At 42.0% G+C, this 14,071-nt stretch overlaps 1 protein-coding gene across 1 annotated transcript; it reads left to right on the top strand.

Annotated features, from left to right (window-relative positions):
* Positions 1-974: 974 nt before the first annotated feature.
* On the top strand, positions 975-6,067 carry MRPL17 (mitochondrial ribosomal protein L17). The gene is made up of 3 exons (XM_030332303.1): positions 975-1,227; positions 1,527-1,595; positions 1,946-6,067. Exons 1-3 carry the CDS (start codon positions 1,054-1,056, stop codon positions 2,219-2,221), a joined length of 519 nt encoding a protein of 172 aa, XP_030188163.1. The 5' UTR covers positions 975-1,053; the 3' UTR covers positions 2,222-6,067.
* Positions 6,068-14,071: the final 8,004 nt, after the last annotated feature.

The following is a 14,071-nucleotide window of genomic DNA, read 5'->3' as shown; positions in this document are numbered from 1 at the left end:
TTCTCCCTGTGCGTGTCTCTAGTCTGCACAACGTTGTCTTCACTCTGTGCCTGTCTCTGCACTTGTGTTCTATGAAGACGCCAGTCGTTTGGATTAGATGCCCACCCTACTCCACTATGACTTCATCTTAATTAATTGCAACTGCAATAATCCCCTTCCCAAATAAGGTCATATTCTGAGGGTGGAGGTTGGGAAGGGTTAGGGTTTAATATATGTTTCTTGGAGGGTGGGGGAACACACAATTCAACCCACAACGAGGAGCAATTTTGACAAAGTGATTGCAAATTTGCAGACATTAAGGCTTAAAAACAGAACACCAGACCATTACTGCACTTTAACACAAATGCATAGGTATGTTTCTTACGTTTTAAAAAAGTACACTGATGCAAGTGAAAAGTATTAACCCATTAGTTTTCCTTAGAGTGCTGTCGTTTTTTAATTGGGATCCTTACTGTGTACTTTAACAAAAGAAAATTTTCACCAGCTGCGCTTCTTTTCTGAGCATCATTGTTATTCGTTTCATTTCACCATTATAACGAAAAATAATTCTGTGGAAAGGAAAGTCACGCTTAGGGAGTCAGACACGCTGGCTCGCCAACGCTGGGGACGGGCAGGACCGCCGGCTACAGCGCCGCGACCCCGCGGGGGAAGGTGGGGGGATGGGGGGGGGGCTTCACCTCAGATACTCACTTTCCCAGCAGGCTCCGCGGCGGAGCTTCCCGTCGCCCTAGAGGCCACAAGACGACTGACTTAGCCCAAAAGGAACTGGACGGCACGCACCGTCCCACACTAGGTGGCGCCTGGTTCCCCTGCCCGACGCTGAGAGCTCGGAGCGCCTTGAGGCCCGCCCCCCTCGCCTCCTCTGGAAGGAACTAGCACCTCTTCTCCGCCCTCCCCCAGGTTGCCAACGAGGCAGGCTGTGATACTCATGCGCAAACACGTCCCCCACGCACCTAGGTACAGCGCATGCGTCCTCTCAAACCCGTCTCTCCGCAGCTTCTCTCTTCGAATTTCCAGTTCCGGCCTCCCAAGGGCGGAGACAAGCTAGGAATTATGCGGCTATCGGTCGCAGCCGCCGTCTCCCATGGCCGCGTATTCCGCCGACTGGGCCTTGGTCCGGAGTCCCGCATCCACCTGTTGCGGAACTTGCTTACGGGACTTGTGCGACACGAACGCATCGAGGCGCCATGGGCGCGCGTGGACGAGATGAGGGGCTACGCCGAGAAGGTGAGGGGCGGGGTTCTCTAGTCCACCGCGCGCGTCTGGCCTGAGATCCGGCTGGACTTGGGAGAGAAGTGGCATAGCCCTGGTATCCCCTGCCCAAAGGCTGGAGCCCTTATTACCCTGAGTTGAGTCCACTTCTCCGGCCCCCAAATGGGCTACTGGTGAGAGCTGCGGAGTTAGGGGTGGCCTGAATTAGCGGGATGCCTTGCTAGGAGAATGAATGAGTTGTGGCCCGGCACTAAAGGAGTAAGATTTGCGCCTCCTTTCTTGCTCGGGTTGAATCAGTGATGTTGTCTTCTCAGCTCATCGACTATGGGAAGCTGGGAGATACCAACGAACAAGCCATGCGCATGGCTGACTTCTGGCTCACGGTGAGTGCATCCATCCTGTCTGCCTCCCATATCTTATCCTTTGCTCCCTGTGGGGAAGGGGATTGTTAGAGGAAGGACGACTGGGCAGAATTAAGCTAAGATACTCACTTTACGGACACATATTGTAAACTAAGTTAGAAACGTGTGCCTTGAGTTAGTTGAATGCTACGTGAATCAACCTGCACAACTGCCTGTAACCCCTCTGTGTTAACTTTGACACTACCACTTTAAGGGGTGGGAGAGTTCAGTGTGTACATGTTTGGACCCTGCTTTGGGGAGTGCTGAAAGTTCAGTGTGTCACTGCAGTGGTGCCTGACTGTCCTCTCTCCCGAATAACTCTCCCCCTCTAGGAGAAAGACTTGATCCCCAAGCTGTTTCAAGTACTGGCCCCTCGGTACCAAGGTCAGAATGGGGGCTACACGAGAATGCTGCAGATCCCAAATCGGAGTAAGCAGGATCGGGCCAAGATGGCAGTGATCGAGTATAAAGGGAACTGCCTCCCACCCCTGCCCCTGCCTCGCAGAGACAGCAACCTTACACTTCTAAACCAGCTGCTTCAGGGCTTGCGGCAGGACCAGAAAGCAAGCGTCCACAGCTCCCACACAGCTCAAACACCAGGGATTTAACTGGAGCCAAAGGGTGTATAGCACCCTCATCAGTGCCCATGCTCACAGTAATCTCTAAGAAAAACTGGAGCTAGAGTCATTAACGGACAGTCTTCATGGAAAAGTTTCTGGGGAACCAGATAAATCATCTCTTTGCACAGTAGATAAAATTCATCATATGAATGTATGTATGTATGTATATATTTTTTTTCCTCTCCTTGGGATTTCTGGAGAATGAGAACTATCCAAATGCTCAGTCTCCTTGGGTTAGTGAATTCACTGCTTATGTTTCTGGCTCTTCATTTGGGTTGTTTGGTTAGCACAGTTTTGTTTTTCCTAATGCCAGTTTATATGGGGCACGTATCCTATAATTCCAAACTGGCCTCCAAAGGTGAATGAGTTTTGACATCTAGCATAGAGATTGAGCCCCTAGGATTTCTTAGAGAAAGATTACTCCCTGACAGGGACCTAGAATTGAACACCTAGAATTGAACCTTCCATAATAATCTGATACTTTGGGAAACTTCAAGAAACACTACAACTATTCCTCTGTTTCTAGGCAGGATCACATATTACCCCCATGTGTTCCCCTCAGCCCTGAATAGACCTTAGAGGACAGGACCTGAGAACTCGGATGTACTACCGTCCTGGCCAGCGTCAGTGGAAGCATTCAGTAAAGGATAAGCCCCTTCCTCTTGGAGTTGGGGGTGGGGGAATAAAGGAGATGGTTGAAGTAGGAGAAGGATTAGGAAGTTAAATGTGCTGGGAATTTCCTGGAAGCTTTTATTGTTGTCAAATCTGGGCTTCTCTGGGAATTCAGAGAAGGGAAATCCGGCTTCCGAATGGCCACGGCATAGGAGAAGTGGGAAGCTCCTTTATATCCACTAATTATTGTGAACCCAGACTTAGCCCAGCCAGGCTCCCCATTCCTCAGGCTCAAAGGTTTGACCAGGGTAGTAGTCATGGGAAGACTTGTAACTATCATTCCTGCCTGAAACACTTGACAGCAAGGCCTGACAATTCCTGTTTCTCTAGCACAGTGAAAAGAAGAAATTTTATCTTAGGCTGGACCTTCAGAGTGTAATTGGCTTGCTGAACCTAACCATTGTCAGAAAATAAGGTGAGGGTCGAAGGGGTCACTGATCTAGTGACAGAGCTCTAGGCTATGTCACTGCAGCCGCTCTAGGCTTAAAATTCATCTGCTCCCAACAGGGTTCTTCCATCTCTTTCCCACTAATTTGTCCTTCACACTATTGCCAGAAAGCTCTTTCTGACATGTTTTTAGTGGCATATCATAGATACACAAAGCCTTTTTTCAATAAACCTACAATTCTGAATGCTTCCCCCAAATTCACCCCCTTCCTATCCTCTTGGCATGAACATTCATTCACCTCACCTAGATATCTTGGAGTAATCCCCAACTCCTAGAGAAAGTACTTTCTTTAGAATTAAAACCGCATCTGTTAAGTATTATCACAGGTGGGTTATGGCTGGACTCTACTAGCTTTTCCTCTCAGTCCCCAGAAACAGACCTCCCCTTGGGGCTTTCAACAGTTCCTGAGCATCTAAGCATCTGCTACTATCTAGCATCATTTTAGTCCCTAGGGATACAATCTTGATCAACTGTTTGGTATATGTCAGGCCCTAGGCTAGGTACTAAGGATATAGAGGTGAGAAGAAACAACCTTTGCCGTCAAGGAACTCACAATCTGAAGTGCCACTTCTGCTGCCACGAAGGCCTCAGGGACAGTGCATCTTTAATATTTTGGCCCATAAAAGAATACATGAGTCCTAGAACACTTACTAAAGGCTCAGGGATAACACAAGGGAAATAAACAACAACACATCCGTTTTCTAATCTGGCCTGTAAATAATTTTTTTTCACCTCGGTGGAATATGCCCTCAAAATCCATCTAAGTACCTCTTTAATAAATTCCAAACCCTCAAGAGAGGGGCCCAGATAAACTGGAGTTCCCTCTTTACTTTCACAGGTTCTCTGTCTTGGGCCCCAGTTCTTTATGGCAAGGTTGACAGCTATGCCCACTTCTTTCAAAAAATGACAAGTGTACTCCAGCTTCACCAAACCAGTGACGTAATGTAGTACAGCCCAGTATCCAAAGGAGACACTACAAAAGCCAGGCACTGCTTACTTACACATATTCTATAGTCAAATGAACAAGTCTTGTTGCTTTTATTTCCATAATGTTTCTAAAATCTGCAGTCATCTCTCCCTAGTCTGAAATCTAAGACATCTCTAGCTCAGATTACTGCAAAAGCCTCCTTCCTAACTTGCCTCCCTCCACACTGCAGATGAAGTAAGAGAAATGTGATGTTTTAATTCTCTGATGATCTACAGTGCCTCCTCCTTTCCTATGGGGAAAGAATCCAGGTTCCTTACCATGGTCCCCTTGGTGACCAGGCATCTGTTCACTGCTCCATTTCCCTCCCTTGCCTCCAATTTTATGTTCAGGAAGCATGGAAGTCCTTATTTTGACTTTCCCTGTGCAGAGCTCCCCTTATTACCTTTTGTTCATGCAGTCTCTACCACCCAGAGAACTCTCCCCCTTTTACCTGCCTAACTTGTACATGGACTTTTGGCATTGGGGTGGCTCCTCTGACCATCCCCACACCTAAGTTCCTTGCTTTGTGAACCTAGGTGTTGCTACAATATTTCTGTAATGCCCTGAATTTACCACGTTGCACTCTAGTTCCCTACAGCTACAGCAGTTGGTTCCCAAACATGCATTAGTCAAAGGTAGTCCTAGTATTTCCATTCCCTTGCTGTTAATGGGCTCAGCGATGGACAGGCCTAAACTAATTTGAAGCAGTAAGAATCCGGTCTCTACTGTGCTTGATAAGAATAAGGTAGCATGTTATTGTGAGTGCCATAACTGGCTTTAGTCTGAAGATAACACGGAATGGTAGGTCAGAACAACTAAGAGAAACTATGTAGTAATAATCTTTCGTGATTCTTCCCACTTGCCCTGGGTTTTCTGTTAATTGCTACCAAAACTAATCTGATATATTGATTTGTACCACTGAGCCTTTAGTGTTTCTCAAAAATGCTTTACTATGACCCACAGATCAAAAAATATTTTACATCAGAGTACTATTCACATATATGTAATTGAAGCAAAAGCATCACAAAATATTATTTACCTTCACAAATATGATGCACACTGATATTGTCAAGTCTTTTCTTGTTACTTTTTTAAAATGCTGGTGCCAGTTCACTAAAATAACTTTTACAACTAACGGTTTATAACCTGTGTTTTGAAAAACACTGATCTGAACCAATATTACAGTGACTCACCATTGCCTTTGTTGGATAAAATCCAGACTTCTATCGTGACACAAAGGCATTCGATGGCCTGGCCCAGCCGCCTCTCAGCCTCTTCTACCACTATTTGCTATCCTTCCTAGGAAATTGCTTCTGCTCTGAATATACCATACCTTTGTGCACGAGGCTTCTACTATAGCTTGCCTCCTTTCACGTTACTTCTTACTAATCATGTGATTCTCTCCTCAGAAGTCACTTTTTTGAGGCTACCTCCAAACTTCACACAACCCTCCAAACAGAACTAGGTTCCTCCTTGTGTGAGTTACAGTCTTCTGGGCATATGCCTATCAAAGTGCCTGTCTGCTTCACTGACTCCACTCAGTGGAGCTCCCAAAGCCGGGAACTAGGACTCAAATCTGCTGGATAACTCTTCCTACCATAGGACCTGATTCATAATATGCTTATTAAGTGAGGAGGAGTGAGCCATATGTTATCCATGACATTCAACTCGATAGCTGAGCTTGACAAAACCAATAAACATGGTACTATGCAGGCACAGTGCTAAGCTACACTGCTGGAAATACCAAGACTAAAGAAATGGGGTCCTTCCTCTCCAGGGATTTACATGCTCATAATGACTGTCAAGAGTGTGTGTGTCTTGCACGCGTGCTCACTCTCTTGCTCTCTCGCTCTCTCTCTCAAAATAAATAAACATTAAAGGAAAAAAAAAGAATGTGTGTGTTTAATTCATTTCCCACACATTTCATATTCCAACTTCCTGAAATATTTCTAACCAACCTATCGGCAGAAGACACCTATACTTTTCCCAAGTTTTAACCAGAAGCTGAAATGATGTCTCTTGTGACTTACTCACTGAATTCCGCCAAGCAAAACTAGACATATTCCCGGTATTTCCAGTAGTCCAGTTTCATGTTGCACATCCTTCATTATAGCAATGACACAATTACATTGTTCAGCACCCATCACTAGATTGCAAACTCCTTGGGGGTAGAGGGACATATCTAATTTACTATCATGCCACCCAACAGAGAACATGGGACAAAGTGGGCATCTATAAACGTCTATTGACCGAATCAGTGCATTGTGCTAAGTTTGTCAGCCTAGGTCTGCATTTTGGTTGGGCTCAGTAATTCCTCCCTTCCCTGGTTTCCTCCCATTTCATCTGAAAAAGAACTTCCTGCAAAGCTGATTGCCCATTGTTCACTGCAGGGTAATGTTTGTACCCTTAGGCTTTCCTCTCCCTGCCCTTAAATGCATGGGCATATTATAGCTCTCCTCTGAACCTGGGACTTGAATTTGGTAGTTAAATTTCAGATGCCCTAATAATAGAAATGGTCTGTGTGTTATATTTCAAGGGAAAAAGTTTAAACTTTTCTGACATCTTAAATTCTGTTCCATAATACATGTTTAATATAAAAAATGGTTTTCCTCTTACAAATTAAATATTGTAAATTAGACACACAAGTTTCCTGTCAAAATTGATGCTATAGGAAGGTGAGTCTGTTTACACTGTGGCTTCACATTTACCCTGACATACCACTGTGTAGCCCAGCACAAGAAGCACAACATTGGAGTTTTACTACTGTTCACTTTCTTTTTTTTTTTTTTTTTTTTTTAAAGTGTCTTTTTTTTTTTTTTTTTTTTAACATTTTTTTTTCAACATTTATTTATTTTTGGGACAGAGAGAGACAGAGCATGAACGGGGGAGGGGCAGAGAGAGAGGGAGACACAGAATCTGAAACAGGCTCCAGGCTCTGAGCCATCAGCCCAGAGCCTGACGCGGGGCTCGAACTCACGGACCGCGAGATCGTGACCTGGCTGAAGTCGGACGCTTAACCGACTGCGCCACCCAGGCGCCCCAGTACTGTTCACTTTCAAGGAGATGAAAATACAAAAAAAAAAAAAAAATGTTCCTAGAGATATCACTGAAAATTTTCTGCCATTGTTCTGACTTAATTTGTAATTGCTTTTCCTTAAAATGATCTCAGAATCTTTCTTACAAGTATTTTTTTCTTTTGTCCCAGAAGGAAAAATGGTTTCATTTTTGTATGTGCTGAGTTTGAGATGCCTGAGAGCATCTGGAGCTTAGGAAAGAGTTCTTCACTGGGAGAACATTTTGGGAGTTGTTGGCAATCAAAGCTAAGGAAATGGATGGGGTGACTCAGTGTATATATAGAAGGAAAGGAGGCTGAGTTCAGACATTATGGGACAGACAGGATATAGAAGCTATGAAGAAGACTGAGAAATTGCCTTTAATATAGGCAAGAGAACCTGCAAAATTCACAATTTCTAGTACAATGCACATAGACTCTCAAAAAAATAATTATCAAATCTATTTAGCAAGCGTATTCCTTCTACATTCAAAGCACTATGGAAATACAGAAAATACAGAGACCCAGCTGGCCATTTGGAAGGAGAAGATCATATAGTAAGACAGATGCTATGAAAGTGGTGCACACAGGCATACTGAGTACCAAGAAAGAAGGTGAGCGTGGAATTTTTCAGAGGAAACAATACAAGGGCTAAATCCTAAAGAATGGATAGGCATTCATTAAGCATGGGGGAAAGAAGTCAGCTTGGAGGACATTACAGGCAGCAAGATCTGCAGGTATAAATGCACTGAATTCTGAAACAGCATGGAGTGGTTGAGAAATTCCAAGTAAGTAATTTGGTACAGCTGGGATTTAGTATTTGAGGAAGAAGTGGAGGAAATGAAGCAGGAAAGCCAAGCAAGATCAGGTTACAAAGGGCCCTGTAAGACATGATAAAGTGCTTAGTTTTTATACTGAAGACCAGGGAAAGCCACTGAAGGATTTTTAAATGGGGAGAAAAGGGATCAGATTTACATTTCAGAAAGATTATTCGTGCATGGGTCAGAGGGGCAAGACTAGAAGCAAGGAAACCAAATAGGAGGCTAGTTAATGAATCCAGAGGGAGTTGGTAGAAGACTAGATGAGGCCAGAGGCAGGGGAGATGGAGAGAAGCTGACCAGACAGCTACAGAGGAGACAAGAGACTAGACATTGTATGTAGTTACATGAGGGAGAGGAAGAACACAAGAGTCGAGGATGACACCAGGTTTCTACCTGGGCAGTTGGGTGGAGTAATTACATTCACAGAGAACAAGGATAGCAGAGGAAAAGCAGATTTGAGATCACTGTGCTGAACTTTGTTGTAGGCATATTTGTGTTAAGGAGCTGTCTCGTGAACAGTTATTCTGGAGGTCAGAGGATATGCGTAAGCTAACAATACAGATGTGAGAGTCACACACACAGGGGAGTTGAAGCAATTATACTAGATGAGATTTCCTACTCAAAAAATACACAGTAAGAGAAAAAGAAGGCCTAGGAGATAGCAACATTCAAAGGCCAGACAGAGAGAAAGAAACTCCCTGAGGAGGATGAAAAGAAGGACCACAACTAGAACATTGGTGTGTCAAAATCCAGAGAAAGAGCGTGTCAAAAATATCCATTTGTGTCTATCTCCCTCAATAGATTGAGTTCTTGGGGGCAGACACTAGATAATTTTGTATTCTCAGAACCTAATGTTGGCCAGGCTCCAGAGTAGTGGATTAGTGAGTATCTTTAGCCATTGAACTTGGAAATGAGGATGTTCACTGCTGACCTCTGATAGAGCAGTCTCTTGAGAGAGGCAAAATCAACAATCCTAAAGACAACTTGAGAAGTATGACAACGAACGGGGCGGGGGGTGGGGGGGTGGGAGAAGGGGCACCTGGATGGCTCAGTCAGTTAAGTGTCAAACTCTTGATTTCAACTCAGGTCATGACCTCATGGTTTATGAGTTTGAGCCCCACATCCGGCTCTGTACTGACAGTGTGGAGGCTGCTTGGAATGCTCTCTCTCACCATCGCTCTCTGTCCCTCCCCCACTCATTCTCTCTCTCTCTCTCTGTCTGTCTCTCTCTCTTTCAAAATAAATAAACTGTAAGAAAAAAAAAAAAAGAAAAGGGAAAACAGGGTAGAGATATACCAGCAACTTGAGAGGAAAGCAGACTTTAAAAATAAATTTTGAAGGTTAATGTATTCACTTTTGTTGTGGTCTGAATGTTTGTGTCCTCCCAAAATTCATATGTTGAAATCCTAATGCCTGATATGGCAGTATTAGGGGATGGAGCCTTTGAGATGTGCCTAGGTTATGGTGAAGCCCTCATGAATGAGATTAGTGTTCTTATGAAGAAGACCCACAGAGATTCCTTGCCCCTTCCACCATGTGAGATAACAATGAGAAACCACTGGCTATGAACCAGGAAGAGGGTCCTTCACCAGAACTTGACTGTGCTAGCACCTTGGCCTTGGACTTCCCAGCTTCCAGAACTGTGAAAAATAAATTTCTGTTGTTTATAAACTATCCAGTCTGTGGTGTTTTATTTTTGGAGCCTGTAAAGACTAAGACAATTTTATGATAAGTACCTTTGCCAAGCCTTAGTTATGGTGACACTTAAGGGTATATATAAATTGAGAGAAAAGTAAAAAATCTTGGGTTGAGGGCAAAGCGGGAGGAGGAGAGCTGTCCTATTCCCCATTGTGGCTTTATGGAACCCCATTGGTTCCTCTACCTTTATTGAACGTTCTTTCTCTTTTTGGACTCGAAGCACTGCTTATACCACCTTCTCCTGATGGTCTTCTGATGGTCTTGGCCTAAGCTGCTGAGGCATGCCTAGAGCACCTGCTGACCCAACAACCTACAGGAAGTCAGTTGGCAAAGCTTGCAGTTTGACATGTCTGCCTTTGATGAAAAATCATGTTAGTACAAATGAGGGGCGCCTGGGTGGCTCAGTTGGTTAAGCGTCCTACTTCGGCTCAGGTCATGATCTCCCAGTTCATGGGTTCGAGCCCTGTGTCAGGCTCTGTGCTGACAGCTCAGAGACTGGAGCCTGCTTCGGATTCTGTGTCTCCCTCTCTCTCTGCTCCTCCTCAACTCATGCCCTGTCTCTCCCTCTCAAAAATAAATAAACATTAAAAGTATTTTTTTTTTTTATGAATGGTTAAGTCCAGTCAGTCAGAGATCTAACACGATGGGCTACAGCAGACAGACAGAGAATAGAATATCATGAATTCAAAATATGACTCAGAGGTCAACATGGAACTAGCAGAGATAGAAGTAAAACAGAAAGGTCAAAGGCATCTCTGGAGGAGTTTTACAAACAGAATCAGCTCCCTCTACCCTTTTTATAACAGGCTGTGTCATTCATGCTGGGCTGATTGGGGATAAAGATAGGGGAACATAGCTTCTGATCACTCACACATTCAGTAAAGTCTTAGGTCCAGAGTCTTGCTCATCATCCCAAGACCTACTACCATTCTATCAATGCGGATGCCCCATCCAAGACCCCACAGCTCTTTATTGTTCTTTCCTGAAACGCATTCATCCACCCCAGTCTCTTTAGCAGGACTCTGACCTTTCATGACCAGATCTACTTCACCCCTGATACTTTATCCTCCAGAAGCTCATTCTCTACATCCAGCTTCTTGCCTCTGGTTCTCTCATCCCCTTGCACACATACCAAACTTTCAACTTCCTGTAAATCTAGTTGTTTGAACTCTCTCTCCCTTTGTGTACCAGGCCTTTCTTCCTTTTCAACACAGCCTGGATGTCATGATCCAATACTTCATCTGTTCTCATGGCAGTTCCTATTCAATCCCATGCCTTTCTCTCCCACCTACCTACTAATCCCAGATTCCTCTTCTCTTGTGCCCTCATCACTGAGAGGTCTTAGGAAAAAATATTATATGACCATTGGAACTGGAATCAATAGAGCTGGACCCTGAGCACAACTCAACAAACCTGGATTACTCAATCCTGTCATCTCTGTGACTCCTGCACACTTTCTCTGCTTTTCTTAAACTCTTTGATTCACCTTCATCTCTTACTTAACCTCACCTCATACTTTAAAAAAAAAAAAAAATGGAGACTGTAGGCATCATCTTCTCAATTTCCTATTCTCCTGACCCTTATCTGCATCCAGGAACTAGGCAATTAGTTGAAAATCTATTACTGAAGACAATTCATCCAATGACCATGCTACTCAAAAGTCACTCAGCAATTTTTTCAAATTTATCAAACTTGCAGTTTGACACCAAAATCCAATCTGATAAAATTATCAAGTCACCAAAAATGTTTCTGTCAATAACTTATCAAATTTATAGAAATTGTGTTACATGGGAAGGTTTAATAGCTTTGTGTCACAGTTTCAATTCATTTCAGTTTGACTTACTTTACTTTTAGTTTTAGTTTTATCAGTCTTTTCATTAGATCTGTTGTGTACCAGATTTCAGTCAAACTCTGTTGAATGTCACTTTTGTGTGGTGCTCATATCAGACACTTAGAATTCAGATGCCTAAAATAAATAGATAATACTCACTTGATCAAGCTGATAAGTCAATCTATGAATTAAGAACAGCTAAAAACAGCACTTTCTAATTCATTCTGTGAGGCAAGTATTACCCTATACTAAAACAAGAAAAACACCTCACAAGAACTCTCTCTCTCTCTCTCTCTCTCTCTCTCTCTCTCTCTCTCACACACACACACACACACACACACACCAATATCACTTAAGAATTTAGATGCAAAATTCCTCCACAAAATACTAGCAAACTGTATCCAACAACATAGAAACAGAATTATATGCTCTTAACAAGTGGTGTTTATCCCCAGAATATAAGGTTGGTTTACCATTCTAAAAGCAAGTAATGTAATACAACATATCATGTCAATAGAATAAAAAACAAAACCACATGGTTATCTAGGTAGACACACAAAAAGCATTATACAAACTCTGACACATTTTCATTATGAAACATTCAATAAACTAGGAGAAAAGAGTTTTCTCAACATAAAAAAGGACATGTATGAAAAACGCACAGCTTACATCATACTTAATATTAAAAGACTGGGTATTTTGTCTCTAAAACCAGTAACAGGACAAGAATGTCTATTCCTACTACTTCTATTCAACATTGCATTGGAGGCACCACCAGAGTAACTGGACAAGAAAAAGAAATAAAAGACATATGTATTGGAAAGGAAGAAGTAAAATTATTATTATTTGCAGTAACATGATCTTATATGTAGAAATTACCAAAGAATATACAAAATAATAATAATAATAATAATAATAATAATAATAAAACTAATAAATGAGTTCAGCAAGGTTACAAGATACAAGATTGGTATACAAAAATTAATTGTATGCAAAAATCAGTTGTATTTCTACACACCAGCAAAGAACAATCCAAAAAAGGAATTATAAAAACTGTTTGTAATAGCATTGAAAAGAATGAAATGCTTAGGAATAAATTTAACAAAAGAAATACAAGATTTATACACTGAAAACTACAAAACATTATTGAAATAAATCTAAAAATGCCTAAATAAATGGAAAAATACACATTCATGGATTTGAAGTATTAATATTGGTAAGATGAAAATACTCCTCAAATTGATTTAAGAAACTCAGCATAGCCAAAATAATCCTGAAGGAAAAAAAAAAAAAAAAGAATAAAGCTGGAGGACTTTACTTCTTGATTTAAAAAAATTCTACCATATAACCAAGTCTGTGTGGTACTGGCATAAGAAATAGTTCAATGAATAGAATTAAGAGGCCAGAAATAAACCTAAATTTAGGGTCAACTTATTTTTTGATAAGGATGGAAAAAAATTAAATGAGGAAAGATGTCTTTTCAACAAATGATGCTAGGACTAAATATCTATATAAAAAAGAGTAAAGTTGTATCCCTACCTAATACTACATATGAAAATTAGCTCAAATGGATTGTAGACCTAAAACTATAAAACCATTAGAAGAAAACATAGCAGTAAATTTGTCCTTGGATTAGACAATGGTTTCTTAGTTAGATATGATGCCAAAAGAATATGCAACAAAAGGGAAATTAGACTTTATCAAAATTTAAAACTGTCATAATCCAAAGCACACCATTAAGAAAATGAAAACAATCCACAGAATGGAAGAAAATATTTGCAAATCATATATCTGATAAGGAACTTGTACCAGGAATATATCAAGAATCCTCACCTCTCAAAAACAAAAAAGACAAATAACCCAATTTTAAAAAGGTTTTGAATAGGTATTTCTCCAAATAATGTATATAGCCACTTTCTCATTTGACAAGAATTGGGAGCCCCACCAGGTTCTCACTGTGAAGATCTGGAGAAAATTTCCTCATGCTTCCTGAAGGAGGACAGAATATGAATGATGCACAGAGTGGTCTGTCTGTTCTCTTTAGCAAGTCTTGCCCTCCAGGGAAACTATTTTACTAGAGCCTAAGCAACATGGGTTTACCAGAGTCTAACTGACATGGAGGAAGGAACATACCCAATTTCAGCTACTTCTAGCCTTCCTGTCGTAAGGTGGGAAGGCTAAGGTGAGAAGTGGGGGAGAAAAGCTCAGAGACATTTGTGAAAGTCATAGCCCAAGGACACAAGCTCATTGAAAGGACTATAGAATAGTTCTTCTTCCCCCACACCTTATCATCACATCAACAGGGCTCCTGTATAATAACAGGAATCAGGGCTAAAAGAACCGCAAGCC

This window comes from Lynx canadensis, chromosome D1, assembly GCF_007474595.2.
Source record: "Lynx canadensis isolate LIC74 chromosome D1, mLynCan4.pri.v2, whole genome shotgun sequence".
Lineage (NCBI taxonomy): Eukaryota > Metazoa > Chordata > Mammalia > Carnivora > Felidae > Lynx > Lynx canadensis.
This window is presented reverse-complemented; position numbering and strand designations above follow the sequence as displayed.

Coding starts and splice junctions, on each gene's coding strand:
- MRPL17 (XM_030332303.1), top strand. CDS start 1,054: ATGCGGCTATCGGTCGCAGCCGCCGTCTCCCATGGCCGCGTATTCCGC. Junction 1,228..1,526: donor TGAGGGGCTACGCCGAGAAG/GTGAGGGGCGGG, acceptor TTGTCTTCTCAG/CTCATCGACTATGGGAAGCT. Junction 1,596..1,945: donor TGGCTGACTTCTGGCTCACG/GTGAGTGCATCC, acceptor CTCCCCCTCTAG/GAGAAAGACTTGATCCCCAA.